Source organism: Aplosporella prunicola (genome assembly GCF_010093885.1).
Source record: "Aplosporella prunicola CBS 121167 unplaced genomic scaffold K452scaffold_23, whole genome shotgun sequence".
In the NCBI taxonomy this organism is placed as follows: domain Eukaryota; kingdom Fungi; phylum Ascomycota; class Dothideomycetes; order Botryosphaeriales; family Aplosporellaceae; genus Aplosporella; species Aplosporella prunicola.
In genome coordinates, this window is record NW_022983551.1 from 609,260 (window position 1) to 628,766 (window position 19,507).

The window sequence follows — 19,507 nt, forward strand, 5'->3', positions numbered from 1 at the left end:
GGACTGTTTGTCAATGAGTGCATTGGTTCTAACTAAATCAAGCTAAGAAGTTTGACAACGCCTTAAACTCCGCTACCTACTTCCAGTCCTCATCTGATAAGTCTTTGGAATGTCGAAATTCCGGCACCTTTCTCGGCTTCTTCTAGGTAAGCGGCCACCAGTCCGTTCATACCGTGCTGCTTCGCAAGCCCTATCCACTCCGTAAATGGCACTTCTCGGTACCTTTCCCCTCCGGTTTCCTTTTCCATGTATTCCCTTAGCCCGTTCATCGGCACCACAACCTCAGAGCTCTGGTGCTTGAACATCATTTCTTTATGTCCCTTGTTGTTCATGGCCTCTTTCAACACTCCGTTGGCGACACTCTCGACCGAAACAAAGTCAAGGACACCCTTCCATCGCTCAGACCGTGGAACAGTCCTCATTTGACGAGAATACGACATCAGATTGTGCATGATGTCGTCCTCCGGCACTTCTGCTCCGGTGACGTTTGAAGGTCGATGTATGCAAACTGGGATGCCGAGCTCCGCATTTGCCTTCTCCAGAAGAACCTCGCTGACCCATTTGGATGTCCCATAGCCATCGGCGTAGTCTTGTGGAGGCGCAAAGTCCTTCACCGAAACCTCAGCAAATGATTCGGCGAATGGAATCATGCGACCCACTACAGCAGACGAGATGTAGTGAATCGGTACTTTCCGAGGCGCAGCTAGGCGGACCAGGCTCTTTGTGCTACCGACGTTCGGTGCGCGAAGGGAATCGTAGGTCTTGAGGAACGACACATCGGCACCGTTGTGGATGAAAAGATCCACAGTTGAAGCCAAGGAAGCCGCAGTCTCTTCGTCCAGAGATAGTGTTGGATGATTAAGATCGCCCCTGTGGATAACCAACTTGGGAGACTGCGTGAAAGATGACAAGCGCTGTGGGCTTCGCACAGCAAGGCAATGGACTTTTTCGACCTGCGGCGAGGCCAGCAGTTCGCGAAGCATGGTACGGCCAATGAAGCCGGTGGAGCCAGTCAAGGCGACGCAGCGAGGGTGACGATGAACTTTGCGGCTCGCGGCTGCTCCGGATAAGACTAAGGTATCCATTGGGAGGGTTGTCTCTGCTTCCCAGTTGAAGGAATCTTTTTCGGTGTCCAGGGCGGAAAGGGTATTGGCCGCCATTTTTGCCAACGTGCTACCTTTGAACAGATCAACCAATGAGATGGATGTGTGAAGCCTGTCTATAATGGCCGCTTGTAGCTTGATCAGTAGCAAGGAATTGCCGCCAACCTGGAAGAAATCCGCATCCGGTCCAATTGTAAAGAACTGCAATGCGTCTGTCGGCAGGACCTCTTTCCAGGCATCGAGCATCTCCGTCTCTCTCTGCGTTAGCTCAAATGACTCCTGCTTGTTTGATGGTTGATAGCCGTCCAGCGAAAGGCTCGCGATTGCCCTCCTATCTACTTTGCCATGTGCACCTATCGGAAGGGACTCTATCGGGATGATTGTGGCGGGAAGCATGTACTGTGGAAGAGGTACACGGCGAAGAAGCTCCTTCAAGAACCGAGAGTCGTTTTCTTCAGCACCTGGGGAAGAGTTTGAGCGGCTTAAGACTGCGTGGGCTACGAGGAATGTCGGTTCTCCTCGAGCAGTCACGACGATGCTGCTCAAAAACCCGTCTGCTGCCTCCATGATGGACTCTTCAATGTCTTTCAGCTCCATCCGGATGCCACGTAACTTGATCTGGCTGTCTCCTTCAATGCGCCCCAGGACAACGACGGCGCCGTCATCACGGAGGACACCCCGGTCTCCTGTCCGGTAGAACGTGGTCCAACCATTGGAAATCTCGTGTTTCGAGGCGAGCTTGTTTGGCAGGAAGCTCTTGCGGGTCAGGTCATCCCTTGCCAGATATCCTTTGGCTACACCAGCACCGCCAATGCAGACCTCTCCTGGCATGCCCACCGGTAGGGGTGACAAATTCTCGTCGACGATGAAGACCGTGCAGTTTGGCAAGGTGTACCCAGCCGGTATACGATGAAGGCCAGAGATTTGATCAGCTTGCAGCTCCATCTTGGAGCACGAAATCGTTGCTTCCGAAGGACCATAGGCGTTCAGCAACCGCAGGTTTGGCAAACCAAGCTTTCGCAATTCGTGGTAAAGGTTCAGGGGATACTGCTCCCCGCCGGCGTAAGCTATCCGCCATGTGGCACTCTGCGAAAGCTCAGCGCTTGAACTTTGGAGCCACGACAGATACTCCGATGGCGTTGCCATCGTGCAAGTCACATTGTTCTCGAGAACAATCCTCGAAATTGCACTCGGGTCTCCACGCTTGCCTTGTGGTACAACGACAAGAGTGCCTCCGTTGCCGAGCGCGACGAAAATTTGCTCGAGCGACAGGTCGAAGCTGAACGCTGTCTGTTGGAGGACCACTTCTTTGTAGAGACCGTAGACCTTGGAGAAGCCTTCTAGTCCGTTGCGGAAGCCGGCGTGTGAGAGCCTGATACCTTTGGGCTTACCGGTTGTCCCGCTGGTGTACAGCACGACTGCCGTATCATCAGCTCGAGCAGCGATGGGGATGGCCGTATTGCGTGCGGACAGGACGATCTCCCTGGTGTTGATAGTCTTGCCAGAGGCGCTGCCCAATCCTCCGACATCGGGTTGTGTACTGTCATCGACTAGGGTTACAGTTGGGTTGCAGTCATTGACAATATTTGCCAGTCGAGCCTGAGGAGTACGTAGGTCGAGCGGGACGTAAGTCGCGCCAACGCGCATGGTAGCCAGAATTGAGCATATAAGCTCCGCGGATGGTTCCTGGAACACAGCTACGACTGAGCCACGACCGACTCCAGCCAAGTGCAATGATGCCGCGATTGCGGCAACCCGCTCAAGCATCTCTCTATAGCTGAGAGCCCTTCCAGAGCCGTCTTTGAGCGCCGTAGATGCGGAATGCACCTTTGCCACGTCTTCTACACGGTGGATCAAAGTTTCGGGCCATTCCGGTTTCATGACTGGACCTCTTCCGAGCTCGATTGCTCGATCGATTTCCTCGGACTTGAACAGTGGTACCTTGGTTATATTGGCTTCCGGTGCCTTTGATAATTCTTCCAGAAGGATCGCGTAACTCTTCATCAACACCTCGGCGTCTTCGGTTGAGTAAAGTCCCTTCTGGACGGAGATCATCAACAAAGTCTCGTCTCCAGGGTTCTCCATAACATCCAGCGTGAAGTCATAGGCTGTCTTGCCGAGCGAGTACTCGCCGCTTTCGCCTTCACAATTGCCGAATGTCCGCTTCTCTCTCACACCTTGCCGGTAGTTGATCAAAGCCTGGAAAATCGGGTTATAAGTAGCAGATCTCTCCACGTTGACTTCCTGGAGAATGAGATCGAACGGAAGTCGCGAGTTAGCCATGGCTGAGTAGGCCTTGCGACGAGCAGCTTTGAGCACGTCCACGAACTTTTGGTCACGCTCCAGGAGAAGGCGTAGCGGCAAGACATTCAAATACATGCCCATGCTGTTGCTTACATCTCCAAAGCTCCTGCCCGCATCAGCCATACCGATGCAGAAGTCCTCGGTGCCCAGGAATCGATAGAGCAGGACCTCGTAGGCGGCAAGGTAGAAGTGGAACATGGCAACCTTCCGTTGACGACACAAATCCTTGATCCTGGCGGCTAGACTCGTATCAACTCTGAAGTCGACGCGGTTATGCTCGTATCGCACGAGCGGCTGACGTGACTTGGTTGCTGAGAAAGGCAACAACGGCAACGGAGGCGCTGGGTCTTTGAATTCTGCGCGCCAGAAATCAACTTCTGCCTTCATTGAGCCATCGGAGATCTCGCGCCGCTGGAGCATGGAAAAATCGGAATACTGGTATGGCCGTTTCGTGAAAGGTTGATGTTTGTACGCCTGCTCCAGGTCTGCGAGAAAAACTTCGAGACTCACGCCGTCCATGTTGATGTGGTGGTAGCCGATGACGAGGAAATTGACTGTCGACGACAACGAAAGCAGCACCACTCTCATGGTCTCGCCGTGCTCGATGTCGTAGTCGTGCTCTTTGACGGCTTCGAACGCGCGCATTACATCATCCTTGCTGGAAACGTTGTTCTGTTCTAGCTTGAGGCGCGATGTTCTCATGATGCCTTGCATAGGCTTTTGATCCTCATCAGCGTAGAAGCAAGTCTGCAAGGACTCGTGTCGATTGGCCACTGTTTGGACGGCTCGCTCTAGGTCCTTGTGAAGCAACGGTCCCTTGAACTCAATGGAAAAGGTCACGTTGAATGCCGTGCGGTCCTCGAGGTATTGGCGGAGAAACCAGAACGTCGATTGGCCGGGAGACATGGGCAGGCGCTTCTCGATGACGGGTTCGGTGAGCGAGACCATTGACGATTTGGTAGACAGTAGGAAAGAAGAGCTGAGTGATGACACGCCAGTCTCCTCGGCTGCAGGCTCGTCTTCGTTTGGCGTGTTCAATCCTGATACGTTCGAGGATGAAGTAGAGTCGTAAATCGGTACCGAAGAAACATCAACGGAAGGTAGAGGAGGCTCGGTTACTTCGACCGCTGGAGCAGGTTGTTCTTCGACAGTTGATCCGAGGCTTGGAACCATGTTTGGCGGCAACTTGTCTACGGCGAACTCGAGAAGCTCTCCGATGGACGCGCCTCCAATGACCCTCAGGACGGGCATGTCGACCTCCATCTCGTTCAGGAACCACGATCGCACCTCAACCGCAACGAGCGAGTCCATACCGAGATCGTCAGCTCCAGATTGGAGGAGCTGAGACCTCGCAGCGACGGTTTCGGGGCTGAGCTGCAAAGCATTTTTGAGCTTGACGATGAAGGCATCTATCAAACCGTCAGCGACTCGCTTTTCTTCGGGATCTCAGCCAAACTTGGATCAACTTACCTGTAATGGCTTCAAGGGCTGTTTCACGTGTCCGTGCTTCATGCAGGCGGGTTTGCAATGGAACCATGCCATCCGTTGCGGCGTCGTCAGTCTTGCGGCTGGCAGTATCGTAGATGATGCAGTGGCTGAACTTGGGATTGTGCTGTTCGGCTGGTTAGTACGTTTCTATACCGTAGTGACAAACTTACCATCCAAGGAGCGCTGTCGTTGTCTTTTAGCTGGATCAGCCGCAGACCGCTCACAACTTCCGGAGTCGATCCAATAGCTGGTCGACCAGCCAGCACGCCCTCCGCAAAGCAGTGGTGGAAATCTCTCTCGGACATCAGTGCGCAGCCTGCTCTCTTCAATCCTGCAAGGTTGGCCTTGTTCATTTCTCGCGTCACGTAGCCGACGCCTACAATCGCACCAATGTGGATGACGGAGGCCGCGAGTCCTCGCTTGTGTCGCTGGGCGGCCAAGCTCGTCATGAACATGTTGGCTGCGCTGTAGTTTGACTGCCCGCGGTTGCCAGACACAGCCGCTATAGAAGAGAAGAAGATGAAGAAATCGAGATCGTCATTGCGGAAAATTTCATCCAGGTAGATGCTACCGTTGACCTTGGGCATGAGGACCTGGTTCATCGATTCTACTGGCATTTCCATGAACATGGTGTCTCTGAGAACCATGGCGCCATTGGCAACACCTCCGATAGGGGGCATCGAGAAGCGAACTTTCTCCACGACTGCCCTTACCGCCGCTTGGTTGGTGATGTCGTTTGCGAACAGCTTGATCATTACGCCGGCGGCTTCCATATGCTCTAGCCACCGTGGATCGAGCTTAGGGTTGCGGCTCGTAAGCACCAAATACCTGGCTCCATGCCGGACGGTCCACTCGCACAAGGACTGCCCTAGGTCACCTGTTAGGCCGAAGAACACGTAGGTCTTGTTCTTTGAGAACGAGATCTTGTCTTCAATTGGCTGTCTGATAGCCGGTACGGCTGTCGATAAAGCCCAGTCTATGATCAAAGAGGACGGTTCATCCAGATCTTTTGTAAGATCCAGCTCAGATGCTCTCTTCAAGTGCACTGATTGGACCTGCTCAATCTTCTCGATCTCGCTTGGCAAGTTTTCCAGGGCTGCCTGAAGATGCGTCGAGGGAATGCCCTCTGTAGGAGCGTCAAGAATGTCTTTCAAAGTTGTCTGCCTACAAGAGACTCCTAAAGCTTGCGCTATCGAACCGCTCAAGGGGTCCGACTCGGAGTGCAGTGGGCAATTGACGAAGATGGACACGTCCTGCGGCAAAATCTTACGAGCTACTCGGCTGGTGACACGTGGGTGAAGCTTGATCCATGGGGTCGAGGTCCCAGGCTCCCCAGAGGTAGTGAAGTGCGCTGTAACGCCCTTCTTATGAGCTCTCTCTTGGATCCTTTGTGCCAAGGCTGGCTCCGGCTCGTGAAGAAGTACTTTGGACCCAGCAGGAACCTGCGACAGAATATCGGCGGCTTGGAGTTCAATGACCAGCCACGACATGAGCGAGGGTGCTTTGCTAGATGAAAGCTCAATGTCGATTGCCGCGTCTACCGGAAGCTGCACAAAAGACCCGTTGTCTTTCGTGAGAGCAAGGGTTACCTTGTTTTCACGATCGTCGACTTGAGATTGGAGATAGTAGCCTCCAAAGAATGATGTAGCTGATGAAATGCTGACCTGCAGTGTCCTGGACGTGGCTTGGGTTGGCTCCAAGGAAGGAACGTCATCGGAATGGAAAAATGCCCACGACAAGCCGGACCGGCCCAGCGTTACAGTGGAGGCCCGAGGAGACTTGTTCTCGACAATGTGGCGGCGAGATGCGTTGTGTCGATCTATTCGTGGCTTGTTCAATACCACTCGCTGGATCATGAGTCTCTTGTTTTCTAACAGCAGCTCTGTTTCGGTTGTCCAAACCAGATTCTCAGAGGTACCTTGCTTCTCCCAGACGTCTACTGCACGGAGCCTGACGAGAGCTTCTGCAAGGATCTGAGCGCTTGAGTCATCGAGGACATCAAAATCCAAGAATTGGAGGCGTGTATCGGGCAACTCAAGCGCCACAGTCCTGCCGAAGCCGACAATCATGTTTGAGTACGGTGAATCAGCCCTGCGGCCCTGGGTTACCCAAAGCACTGTACGAGCCTCGGAGAAGAGGTCTTTCAAGCTCTGCATACGCTCCTCGTCCAGGTCCTTGAACGTTGGAGAATCAAGCTCGGTAAGGCTCAGAACAACGCTTGTTGGGGAGATACTCGAGGATAAATCCTCGAGCGAGTTGATCCGAGCCACAGAACGGCACCAGGGCTTAAGCAGACTGCTGACCGCGTTCGCAAGTCTCAGGGTTCGTAAGGTGCGACCACCAATAACCACAAAGTCTTGCAGTCCGCCGGCCAGGCTTGACTGCAAATGTCCAAGCGGTTGGCGCAAGAGGTTGACCCTTTCATCTACGGCTTGCGAACAAATGATGGACCATGGCCGAGCCAGCGTGTTCGTGTCTGGAGTGATTGAGTCGATTCCGGCGAATCCGGCGTCCGAAAGCAGTTCATGCCATTGCAAGGAGGACAAACATGGCGAGAAGCGAGGGCCATCGTCACGACTGGCCCACAACTCAGGAAGCCCGCTCATGATGAATCCGGTGCGAATGGAGTCGTTTGAAGTGACTTCAAGCAGGACGAGGTACCCGCCCGGCTTAAGCAGTCGACGCACTTTCTGCAAAGTCTTCTTCAGGTCCGCGTCCGCGTGAAAGGCCAATGAGGCGACAATCAGGTCGTAAGAGCCTTCCTCGAAGCCTTGCTCTTGAAAGTCTTTTTCAGCATCCAGCGATTTGAACAGCATCTGCTGGTCCTGTCCCTGGAACGTCTTTTGGGCATTTTCCAAGGATTCCATCGAGACATCCGTGAACGTGTACGTGGAGAAGGATTTGCCAATCTTTTCCATTACGTTCCTGGTAGCATTCCCAGTACCAGCACCTGAAGTTGTCAGCCTAGGTCCGCAAGATATGGGTTGAGACCTACTAATTTCCAGGATATCCATATGCGAGTAGCGATGCACCAGTTGAGATACCATATTTACAAGTGACTGGATACTTTCCGCCAGCCCAAGGGCCTCGGTATAGTACCGGTTCAAAAGATTGTTGGCAAGCAGAGAGTCCAGTATGTTTGCTAGGCCTTGCACAGCCGCAGGTAAGTTCTCACCCACCGTTTTGATGAGCTGAAGTTCAACGTTGTCAGGGTATCTTTTTGGTCAGCATTTGATCTCGTGGAAGAGGCTGTACGCTTACCGATCAATAAACTCCGTTATCACATCGTGGGTATCTTCCAACCACTCTTTCTTTGCGAATGGCTGTCGATCCAGCCGGAGTCGGCCAAGGACGTGTGAGGCAAAATCAAATATGGCCTCAGGATGTGACTCTAAGTTCAGCCTGTCCTCTCTGGAAATGGAGGCCTCTAGGTTCTGGAGGTAGAATATAGCAACGCGTTCCAATACCGTTGCAAGCTCATACTCTTCCGCAGTTGCAGAATCTCCGGTTGTCAGCTCGCCAGTAGGAATTGCTGGTCCCCACACATGCTCGGTGAAGAGCTGGCGGTCAGTATCAGCACTCCCCTCTGTGAAACGTACAACACTAATGTTTTCAATCTGGAACAATGCGAACTCAGAACCTGGCGTAAAGACGTCAACATCTCCTCTGATCTCCTTGGCAAAGCTGGATAAGTCGCTTAGGTTCGACACGAATGGCAAGGAAGTGCCCTCCGTCACCTGTCGGCACAGTGGAACGTTGACGCGAATGCTTTCAATCTTTGTTGGGACGTGCAGCTCCAAAAGACTACCATCGTCCGGCCAGCAATGCGCCAGGAACACCGCTTGGAATGAAGCGTCCAGCAGCGCAGGATGCAACAGTAGCTCGTTGTCTTGCGCCAAGTTGCCGACAAGACCTGTGCCGTAACCGAGCTTCCTCTTCATCGATGTCAATGCTTTGAACGGCCCGGTGTATCCGTACCCCACGGCAGCGAGTGAGGAGTAGAACACATCATCGTCCAGTTCAACGAGATTAGGAGGCTCCGGCATACTTCCAGGAAGCAGGTCATGCGAGGCGTCTCCAAACACAACGTGGATGGAACCGGAAGCGAGCAGCGTCAAGCTTGTTGCATCCTTGTGCGTTAGTGCATGGTAGGTGAAGTCCGCCGACGCGGCTTCCTTCTCGCGTGTCTTCACAACTAGCGTGAATAACGTCTCAACGGAGGCGTCATCGCTGTCGAATGTCAATGGTTTCCCAATAGTAAAGTCGCGGATCTCCACAAGCTGAATTGGTTGTCCAGCTGCCAAGGTCTTGGTGGCTTCCAAGGCTGTTGAAACGTATCCGGCTGCGGGGTAGACCATCTGGCCCTGCAGTTGGTGGCCGCGTACCCATGGAACCTCGGATGGCCGAAGCAAGTTCCGCCAACTTAACTCCTCTTCGACTCCGCTGGCGGTCCTGTTTCCCAGAAGAGGATGCGGTGCGTCTTTCCGGGTACGGTACGCCTTTGAAACCCTGGATTCATGCCAGAAGAGACGGTCATGTTCCCAACTATAGGTTGGCAGGCCCTTCAACAATTTGTCTCCAGTCACACCGGATACGTATTCTTGGAGGCCCTTGAAGTCTACGGTGGCTCGACTGGTGTAGGTCCAAACTAACCCAAGAGCCGCGGAGAATGCTTCAAGATCATCTTGGCCTCGCGAGAGGACTCCAGTGTAAGGAATGGTGCCCGCGCCTATTTCTGACAAGGATTGTAAAACAGGGCCCTTGAGAGCAGGGTGAGGACCAACCTCGATGGCCAGCCCGAATGGTCCATGATTCTTCCATGCACTGCTCAGCGCCTGGTAAAAAAGAACAGGCTGGACCATGTTGTCTCTCCAGTACTCCCCTGCGAGGTCGGCCGACGGACGTTTAACAACGCCCTCCTGTACGCTAGAGTACCACGCGCAGTCTGAGTATTTGGCACGCGCCTGTGGCTTAATGTTACAGGAGTGGAGCGCGCGTGTGTAAGATCCGGATGAAAACACCATGTGATGGGAGTGGTATGCCTTGTCGACCTTGAGAAGTCTGGCAAACTTCCTTTCGTCTTCGAATACGAGCTTGGCTTGCTCTACAGCATCGGCGTCACCAGAAAGAGTAATGCTCGACGGCGAGTTGCATGCTGCAACATGCAAGCGCCCCTCGAAATCGGGCTCGGCACACAGTTCGTTCCCATCTTCGAAGCTGGTCCCGACTGCCATCATCGCACCGCGGGCTCCGCCACCAGCGAGGTTCGAAAAGAAACCGCGGTAGTACGCAATCTTTATCGCCTCGTCCTTGGTGAGGTATCCGGCTGCGTATGCCGCGGCTATCTCACCAGACGAATGGCCAACAACTGCGGCAAATTTGATGCCGGCCGCACGCAGAAGATCGACCAGCACAACTTGAACAGCAGTACACAGCGGCTGTGCGTAGATTGCTTCCCCAAGCTTTGACGAAGAGCCATCGGCAAGAAGCTCTTCTACCAAGGACCACTTCGGCCTCTCCCCAGCCGGAAGCGATTCCAGCGCCTTCTCGAGGTCCTCGAATTGAGCGGCAACGGCGGAGGAGGACTGAATAAGCTGGCGTCCCATGCCAGCCCACTGAGCTCCTTGGCCGGTGAAGACACCAAGGATGCTTTGAATCCCAGCCTCTCGAACACCAACTGGCGCGTTCGAGTTGGACTGCTCTAATGCATCGTCGATCTTGTCGGTCAGCGCCCTGACAGAGCTCGCTCCAAAGGCAGCACGGACAGGGAGCAGTGAACGGCGGAACTGAAGCGTGTATGCAAGATCGTTGAGTTCAAGCGAGGGATTGCCCCGCAAATACTCGACGTACTTGGCAAGAGTGGCCTTCAACGACTGCTCCGAAACGGCAGAGAAGGTGAAAGGCGTGAGCCTCGCCAGTTCTTGCGATGCAGCTTTTTCTTCCGGTTCATAACTCTCGAGGATGGCGTGTGCATTCGTGCCGCCGAAGCCAAAACTGTTAACGCTTGCTCGACGAGGCTGGCCATCGGCCGTCGCCGGCCATGGCTGTGCTTCCGTGGCGATTCTCAAGTTGTGGTAGAACGGAGCCACACGAGGACTCAAGCGGTTGAAGAGCATGTTTGGAGGCAGTACTCCGTGCTGCAGGCCAAGTGAGGCTTTCAGGACACCGGCTATTCCGGCGGTGCCTTCGGTGTGGCCGATGATGGTTTTGATTGAGCCAACGTACAGCAAATCGTCCGGGTCGGCACTCTTGGACTCTGGCCCAAAGAAAGCTTTGCTGATGGCTTCGGCTTCCACGGCGTCTCCAGCCGAAGTTCCTGTTCCGTGTGCTTCAAAATACTGGCAGCGCTCTGCTGGGTTCTCGGGATCCAGTCCAGCTTTGGCATAGGTGCTTCTAATGAGGTCCGCTTGTGCTATCTGGCTAGGCATCGTAATGCCTTTGGTCCTACCATCTTGGTTGACGCCAGTTTCACGGATGAGGCACTCGATGTGGTCGCCGTCTTTTAGCGCCGCACTGAGAGGCTTCAGGACCACCGCGGCGATTCCATCACCTCTAGCGTACCCGTTTGCGTCTACATCCCACATCTTGGAGCGGCCGTCAGGAGACAGCATTTTCAGCTTGCTTTCTCCGATGAACGGCTCCGGACCAAGGATCAGATTCGCTCCTGCCGCAATTGCGACCCTAGAGTCTCCACTGCGGAGCGTCTGTACCGCTTGATGTACCGCGACTAAACTGGACGAGCATGCGGTGTCTATCGTCATCGAGGGACCATGCCAGTCGAAGAAGTAGGAGACGCGGTTGGAGATGATGCTTCGGGCCGTCCCTGTGGCCATGTATTGAGGAACGTTGTCGACATCCCGCGTAACGTGATCGTTGTAGTCTTCATTCATCAGACCAACATATACTCCTGTCGAGGACCCTCGAAGCCGTTCGATCGGAGTGCCAGCCGATTCGAGGGCTTCGTATACCGTCTCGAGGAGCAGGCGTTGCTGTGGATCGATCGAGTGTGCCTCGACAGGCTTGATGCTGAAAAAGTTGGAATCGAAATGGCGGTGGTCCTCTTCCAGGAGGTACGATTGGGTGATGTTGCTCGAGCCATGATGCAAGCCATCCGGGTGGTAAAAAGCGATTGGATTGAACCGTTCCTCTGGAATGGTATTCAGGACGTCGCGAGGCCTCTCGAGGAGCTCCCACAACTTGGAAGGATTGCTTGCTCCGCCGGGGAAGCGGAAGCCGCTTCCGATGATGGCAATTGGCTCTCGACCGGAGGAGGCCTTGCAACTGGGCTTCGGGCTGTCCATGTTGTTGTTGTTGGTCGGGGAAATGAGGGCATGGGGTTTGACAAGGTACAGCTTGATGCCCACGAAGATCAGCAGTGCAACAAGCTGATCCCAGAGACTGCGAGCGAGATGGTGCATGGCAGGTCGACCTTGGAAGAAGAAAATGGCCCAAACGTTTTAAAGGCGCGTAAACTATAAACGCAAAGAAGCATACCATCGGTACTACACACGTGATTCGGGCGCAGCCTCCGACTGAGGTCCGGCTCCGAAAGGTGCGAGTCCGATCTTTGTCTCCGAATCCTCCGCTGATCGGGTTGCCACAGTGGGGGCGCCTTCCGGCCCAGCTGGGGGCGAGTAAGCGAGCAAAGGGTCTAGAAAGGCGTTTTGTCTTTCTTATGCCTGCCAAAGGCTTCGTATGCCTGCACGTCATCACGGCAGCCAGCTTACGTGCGTCGTAAGGTAGCAACGCCAATGCAATAAGCGCCAGCGCGCAAGGGATGCGAACACCCCGCCGTCAGCTATGCTGTCTTGGGTGCCTTGTGTCGTGCTCCGTGGATATCCCTATTCTAGTATGCTGCAAGGTGCCTTCCGCCTTTGGCGTGGGGGCTGCGGCGCTGTCTTCTACGCAATCCATGTTGCGTTCATGATGACAGCGCAAGCAGCTGCTTAAAAAGATGGTAGCCGTCGGTACGGGTAGGGTGTCGAGGAGACGCCCCCTTCCCAAAAGATATAGACATGCTACAATCACCTTCCCCGCTGTCCTCGGTCTCCAACAAACACCGGTCGGCGTGCGAGAGGTGTCGCAGGCAAAAGCTTCGATGTGAGCGACGCAGCACCGGGCAGGAGGTCTGCGACCGATGCAGGCGGGCAAATGCCGAGTGTACGACGTTCCCCATTAGCCGCATGGGCAGGCCTGCGCATGTAGGACGGCAGCACCCAGAATGTCGGACGCGTAAGAGTTCTGCGGCATCGTCGGGAAGTGAAGAAGACCAGGTCAGTCCATGTATGTACATAGACATACGGCACAGTACGGCTGACGAGCCGTAGTTGTTAACTCCAGTGACCGTGTCGGATTGGCTGGCCGTCGACTCTCCACAGCTTCCGGAAATGGATTCGTTCCTCTGGCTGGATGAAACGCTCCGAGCCTCGGCAACAGCCCCGTTTCCCCCTCAGGACCTTGAACCCGGCTTGTTGGATCTTGGTGATCCCACCACCACTACCACCACCTCCACCGCATCGCTGCTACCTCCAGACGATACGCTCTTCGCCACCGACAATATTGGCCAAGCCGACTGGACTCGCCAGCTGCTGCAGCTCAACTTTCACCTTCACCACCTACGGAGTCACCACTCCGACTATCACTCGGCGCAACTGGTGACGAGCATGGTAACCCAGTCTCGGCAATTCCTCTGCCTGATCCGCAAGCTCCCCAGACGCTTGACCGATCTGCCGACTTGTCTGTCGGTGCTCGCATGCTACATGAACCTCGTGCGCTTCTGCCAAAACGTCTTCGCCCGCGTGCACACTAGTCTCCAAGTTGGCGACTTTGCTACAGTCTCGTCGGCAGTACTGGAACTCCACATTGGCAGTATAAGCCTGGGTGAAGATATGGAATTGCAGATATTTGTCCTCATCCAAGTCGTCACGTACTTGCTCGGCACGCTCGGTAAAGAGCTCGGACTCCCGGCTGAGCACAGCATCAATCGCACCAAACCCGGCGATAGCCGTGTGCTGGCTGAGATTTTGACACCTGCCTTGGTAGGCCTGATCATTTGCAAGGAAAAGTGTGATCCGGCCGGCTCTGCTACCCCTCATTGCTCCACTGGGACAGCAATTGAGGCGCTGAGAGAGGAAATAAGGACGTTAAAGAGTGCCTTGAGCAACATGATGCACGGTGTCTCTCCCATACTTTGAAAAATGCTCTTATACAAAAGACGGACCATCCGGGGTTGTATGGTGTCATTCATCTCGCACGACCAAACCGACCAGATTTCAATCACCGATTTAAAAAAAGAAAAGATTAAAAAGGCTCCCGTCAACCCGTATACGTTTCAATTTTCATCACTTTAGGCAAAGACTGTACACAATTTGAAACCTTTAGGTTATCTGAGTACGCAGTCAAGATTTGATTACAACAATCTTTAAGCAAGTCTGCAACTCTAAGCCATTAAAAGTCATTTATCAGTGTATTTAGCTATGTTTTAAATGCACCTTTGCATGCATTCACCGTTCAAAAAAACAGACAATTTTTAAAAAAAACAGTCAGCACTGAAAAGGGAACAGACCGTAGTTATCTACAACTTTCCTTGCCCTAATAATAGAGGTAGAGTTGGACAGCCAATTTCCATCAAGACTGACTGAGACTCGAAAAGACCGCAGCAAAGACGCAGCACCATCCAGGAAGATCAACGAGCAAGAGTCTCTGGATGTTGACCTTGCAAAACGTGCCCAAGAACTCGACTATCTCCGGCTTCGAGTACTTCTTGTAGCCGTCGTTCCGGAGGCCCATCAATTTCATGCCCCAACGGAGAGGGTAAAGGTGACCAAGCGTGAAGGCGAGGCCCGCCAGCCAAAGTTTGGTGGCGGGTTGATCGACGCCATCCCCCGGGCCAATGGCAGCATTGGCCGCGCAGAGGACGGCTGTGCTGACAAGCGCGGACCCTGACATCAAGGAGATATTGGCGAATGATTGGAGCCAGCGGGGAAAGACGACTTCGCGGCCTTCTGGGGGCACGGAAGGATCGAAGAAGCTGGTCATTGTGAACTGCTGGGTGGCAGAGCACATGACGCTATTCATGCCGTCAGTGACGAATTGGTAAGGTAGATGTGGCTTCGACATACAAAGCTGACGATGTCGCCAGAGGTGCAAGGCGTAGGAGGCGATCCATGCTGGTTAATTGATTATTTGCGTCCTCGTCGCGGCTCTCTCAACCATCTTTATGGGGGGCGTCGACGAGTAAAAGCTGGTGGTCGGCGTGGAGAAAAGTGTCCGACCGATGTCCCCGACATCCGAACCGGGGGGTCAAGACTCAGCTCAGCGCACGTTAAATAGTGGTGTGATAATAATCGATATTCCCACGGGCAGTAAGCCGCATGGACAACCTTCGCGCCTCTTTCGTCTTCCAGGCCCTCCCGAACGGCATCATGCATCGCTTCTTCTCGTCGCAATTCTTCAACTTTGAGCTGACGAGGATCCTGGGCACCGCGCCCTACGGTGGCTGCCAGGTCGCCGAGTTCCTTGAAGCGGTCGGCAAGATCAAGAAGCACGACGCCGAGAGTTGGTACCGGGCATGGGCAGAGCAAGGGGAGAAGACGGAACGCTTCGCTGCAGAGGCGGCGGAAAAGGGCCTTGACGCCTACGCCCGTGACGCCTACCTGAGAGCGTCAAACTACTTCCGCGCCGCACCTTACATGCTCACTGCGCCCGACGACCGAATCGTGGACATGAGCGAGCGCAGCGGCCGCAACTTCCAGCACGCGACGAGCTTCTTTGAAGGCCGCGTCATCGACCTCAAAATCCCCTACGAAAAGGGACTCGTTCTTCCCGGCCGTCTGTTCCTCCCCTCGAAAGCCAAGCAGCTGCCAAAGCAAAAGACGCCCGTCATTGTCAACTGCGGGGGCGCCGACTCGACGCAGGAAGAGCTCTACTTCATGTACGGCGCCAAAGGCGTAGAGCTCGGGTACGCGGTGCTCTTGTTCGACGGACCGGGCCAGGGCGCCACGCTCAAGCGGCACGGGGCCTACCTGCGGCCAGACTTCGAGGTCGTCGTGTCCAGCGTGCTGGACCATGTGTGGGCGCTGGCCGGACAGTCGCCGGAGCTGCAGCTCGACCTCAACCGCGTTGCCGTGGCGGGCGCCTCACTCGGCGCACACTTTGCCCTGCGTGCGGCCACTGACCGTCGCATCGCCGCCTGCGTGGCCATCGACCCTTTTTACTCAATGTGGGATCTGGCCCTGACGCGCATGCCGCAGTGGTTCGCCCTGTCCTGGCTCAACGGCTACATCCCGGACTCATTTGTCAACTGGTCCTGCTACGCCCACATGCGCACCGACTTCCCCTCGTGGTGGGAGTTCTCCCTCACCATGTGGATCATGAACCAGCCTACGCCGGCCGACCTGCTCCGTGAATTCACGCGCTACACGCTCCGCGACGCGAACCACGGCGAGCTTCTGGACTTGGTCAACTGCCCGGTGCTGGTTGCTGGCGCAAAGGACTCAATCTATACGGACCCGGAGGTAAGCACCCTGAGGATTGCGAAGCTGCTCAAGAAGGTTCCCGAGGAGCAGAAGGATGTGTGGCTTCCGCAGAGCGCTGGTGAAGGGAGCCTTACGGCCAAGGTGGGCGCGTGGGACCATCTGGCGGTCAAGACGTTTTCCTTTTTGGACAAACAGTTTGGCATTGACCGGGCTGGGGATTCTTCTTCCTCTACTTTTTCCTCTTCTTCTGCTTTTTAGCGTAGCCGATTGTGTGTTGTAGATAAATAGTTATGAAATTGTTTGTTTGTTTGTTTGTGATTGCTGTAATACGTAATACGCGACGTACATCTCAATAAATACGATACACCATCTTCGCGCCCGACACTCCCTTCCTTCTCATCCCATCAACTGCGTCGGGAAGCGCAGCCAGGCCTCCCTCATTGACCCTTGGCGGATGCGGCTTGAGGAGCCCGCCGTCAATCAGCACTTGGACCTTTTCGTACCAAGCCTTGCCGAATTCTCTCCGCGCCGCGTTGGCCTCGCTGCCATAACCTCCGCCAAGGTCGATTTTCTTCCCCGTCAGCGTGATTCCCAGCACCCAGCTCCAGTGGATGGCCCTACGGCCTCCGCCGTTCGTGATCTCGTCTGGGATGCGCTCGAAGCCGACGTAGCGCCCCCCGGCCCGGCCAATGGCAGCTTCGCACACCCTCAACGAGCCTAGGTCGGCTATGATGTCGAGGACGTACTTGAGCGAGCCGGACGTGTACGCGCGAATGTCAGCCGCACACGTCGGAGACGAATAGTCAAACGCCTTCTCGGCGCCGTATTTGGCCACCAGCGCAAAGTTCTTGTGCGAGCACGTCGTGACTACCCGGACACCGCATCTGCGGGGTAAATTTTTATTTTTAGCATAAAATCAGCTCAACGAACCGACGGGGGAACAACTGACAGTTTCAGCAGCTGAATCGCCATGGTGCCGCTCGCACTACTGCCTCCGTAGACTAGCACGAAAAACGGCTTCTCGGCCGGCTTGTCCAGAGTGGCGGGCAGCTTCAGGGCATCAAGAGCCAGGCCGAGACTGCCAACAACACAGCCCCCAATGGCAGCGGCCTGCTCCCATCCAAATGCATTGGGCACTTTCCAGATCAGGTCGGAATAGGCAGCAGTATAGTCGGAGAAACAGCCGGACTGGGGGTTGAGCGGGTCAGACGCATGAACGGCGCCAGCGACGCGGTCGCCCACGGCAAAGCGGGTGTTGGACGGATCGCCCAGGGCCACGACGACGCCGGTAAAGTCGGAGCCATTGCCCGCGCCCGGTGTGGGGAAGTTGGAGGGCATTTTCCAATCGCAGGGGTTCAGGGCGACGCCATGGACCTTGACGAGCACTTGGTCAGGGTCCAGCGTCGGGAGGGGCCGGTCATGGACAAGAATAAGCGAGCCGGGGGGGTCGGTGGCTTGGATAACGGCGCGTTGGGCGGGGGGGAGCTGAGCTGCAGCAGCCATGATTGTGAACTTGTGATGGGACAGAGAGCGAGAGATGGTTTCCTTGACCTTCATATCAACGTACAGAATGTGTCCGACCCTTCCGACCTTCCGATGCTCCGACTCCGACTCCGACTCCGACTCGCAATGTTCCTTCGCCTTCATATTCTTCCTGTTGACATCCCAAATGGACAATCACCATGATGCTGCTCTCTTTCGCTTTCCTGGCAGCTCTCGCCGTCGCCGCCGAACACAACCAAGACCCTCTTCTTCTTCATCCGTCATGTACCCTTAGCCACGTCCCCGCCTTCGGCACCGTCGACCACGCCGTCGACTTCTCCACGTCGACGTCGGAGCACCTTGACTCGCCCAAGCTGTCGGCCGTCAACGCCACGGCGTGGGAGCAATGGGAGTTTGACAGCGTCTCGGACTCGGGCCGCCAGGGCATCATCATCAGCTTCAACCGCGACGCCGTCCACTCCTTTGTCGGCCGCGGCAACCTGCGCGTCGAGTTCTACGGCTCCTACGACGACGGCTCCGCCTTCGCCGAGCTCGACCACGCCGCCGACTCGTACGTCTTTGACTGCCCCGACTACGTCAAGGGCGTCTGGAACAGCTCCGACCGCGAGTACATATTCGTTGTCGACAAGGCCCTGCAGCGCGCCTCAGTCAGCTTCAACACGCCCCGTGCAACCGGCCACTTTGACATCCTGAGCCCCCGCGCTCCCGCCCACTTCCCCGACGGCTCCCACTTCCCCTTGCCACGCGGCGAGACCGCCGGCTCCAGCGAGCTGCTCCCCAAATACCACATGGCGCACGCCATCGCCGCCGCCGACACCCACGCCAACATGACCGTCGCCGGCCGCTCGCTGCACTACAGCCACGGCATCGCCGGCCACATGCGCCTCTGGGTCCTCGACAGCTGGCTCCGCCTCGTGCAAGACTTCCGCTACGTCCGCGCCGCCGCCGGCCCCTACGCCCTGACCTTCTGGCTGCCGACGGCGCGCCAAAACCCCACCGGCGACTATGCCTCGGCCTTGCTGACCAAGGACGGCAAGGTGCTCGTCTCGACGCGCTTGACCGCGTCGGCACCAGGAGACCAAGAAGCCGACTACGCGACCTTTGTCGACGAGCACGCCGGGCTCGGCCTCCGCGGCCGCCTCGGCAACGACGCTGCCGGCCACGTCGTCGAGTTTGTGTCTCCCACGCTGAACAAGCGCTGGCGCTTCCGCCTCGAGCACCTGCACAAGAAGTTCGAGATGGGCATGGGCGGCCACACGGGGCTGTCGGCCTTCACGAACCGCGTGCTTGGCAGCGAGGTTGGCTCCGACTGCGTCTTTGAGGGGAGCGGCTTCTCCGAGCAGGGCGCCTTCCCGGAGGGCGTGCCCATGTGGATGCGCTGGGTGCTTAGGGGCGTGGGGAAGTTACAGGACGCGACGGGCTATGTTAGGGGGGTTGTTAAGCGGGCTTTTTGATGTGAGCGGTTTGAGGGGGCTGGGCTCAGTAGAACCATGTTTTTCTTTGGCTTCTTGAGCTGCTTTACGCGCTCCATGGTAGAAAAGTATAAATCAGACCGTTTTTATTTGGATATACCTGGGCGGGTGCTTTTTTTTTTTTTTTTTTTTTTTTTTTTTTTTTTTTTTTTTTTTTTTT

At 55.4% G+C, this 19,507-nt stretch overlaps 6 protein-coding genes across 6 annotated transcripts; 3 read left to right on the plus strand and 3 right to left on the minus strand.

Annotated features, from left to right (window-relative positions):
- Positions 1 to 89: 89 nt before the first annotated feature.
- K452DRAFT_234185 (uncharacterized protein) lies at positions 90 to 12,196 on the minus strand (the record flags this gene model as incomplete). The annotated part of the gene is made up of 5 exons (XM_033537353.1): positions 90 to 4,816; positions 4,878 to 5,019; positions 5,066 to 7,845; positions 7,891 to 8,111; positions 8,157 to 12,196. 5 exons carry the CDS (start codon positions 12,194 to 12,196, stop codon positions 90 to 92), a joined length of 11,910 nt encoding a protein of 3,969 aa, XP_033394342.1.
- Positions 12,197 to 12,649: 453 nt separating this feature from the next.
- On the plus strand, positions 12,650 to 14,438 carry K452DRAFT_89402 (uncharacterized protein). Its single transcript, XM_033547289.1, has 2 exons — positions 12,650 to 13,168; positions 13,223 to 14,438. Exons 1-2 carry the CDS (start codon positions 12,911 to 12,913, stop codon positions 14,087 to 14,089), a joined length of 1,125 nt encoding a protein of 374 aa, XP_033394343.1. The 5' UTR covers positions 12,650 to 12,910; the 3' UTR covers positions 14,090 to 14,438.
- On the minus strand, positions 14,257 to 15,117 carry K452DRAFT_321174 (uncharacterized protein). The gene is made up of 2 exons (XM_033544377.1): positions 15,017 to 15,117; positions 14,257 to 14,964 (listed from the first exon to the last, which is right to left on the minus strand). The coding sequence occupies exons 1-2, from the start codon at positions 15,061 to 15,063 to the stop codon at positions 14,523 to 14,525; spliced, it is 489 nt and encodes a 162-aa protein (XP_033394344.1). The 5' UTR covers positions 15,064 to 15,117; the 3' UTR covers positions 14,257 to 14,522.
- Positions 15,118 to 15,319: 202 nt separating this feature from the next.
- On the plus strand, positions 15,320 to 16,630 carry K452DRAFT_234204 (uncharacterized protein; the record flags this gene model as incomplete). Its single annotated transcript, XM_033537355.1, has 1 exon — positions 15,320 to 16,630. One exon carries the CDS (start codon positions 15,320 to 15,322, stop codon positions 16,628 to 16,630), a length of 1,311 nt encoding a protein of 436 aa, XP_033394345.1.
- A 91-nt stretch (positions 16,631 to 16,721) lies between these two features.
- K452DRAFT_234093 (uncharacterized protein) lies at positions 16,722 to 17,875 on the minus strand (the record flags this gene model as incomplete). The annotated part of the gene is made up of 2 exons (XM_033537349.1): positions 16,722 to 17,256; positions 17,322 to 17,875. The coding sequence occupies 2 exons, from the start codon at positions 17,873 to 17,875 to the stop codon at positions 16,722 to 16,724; spliced, it is 1,089 nt and encodes a 362-aa protein (XP_033394346.1).
- A 161-nt stretch (positions 17,876 to 18,036) lies between these two features.
- On the plus strand, positions 18,037 to 19,507 carry K452DRAFT_256269 (uncharacterized protein). Its single transcript, XM_033538393.1, has one exon. It carries the CDS (start codon positions 18,055 to 18,057, stop codon positions 19,327 to 19,329), a length of 1,275 nt encoding a protein of 424 aa, XP_033394347.1. The 5' UTR covers positions 18,037 to 18,054; the 3' UTR covers positions 19,330 to 19,507.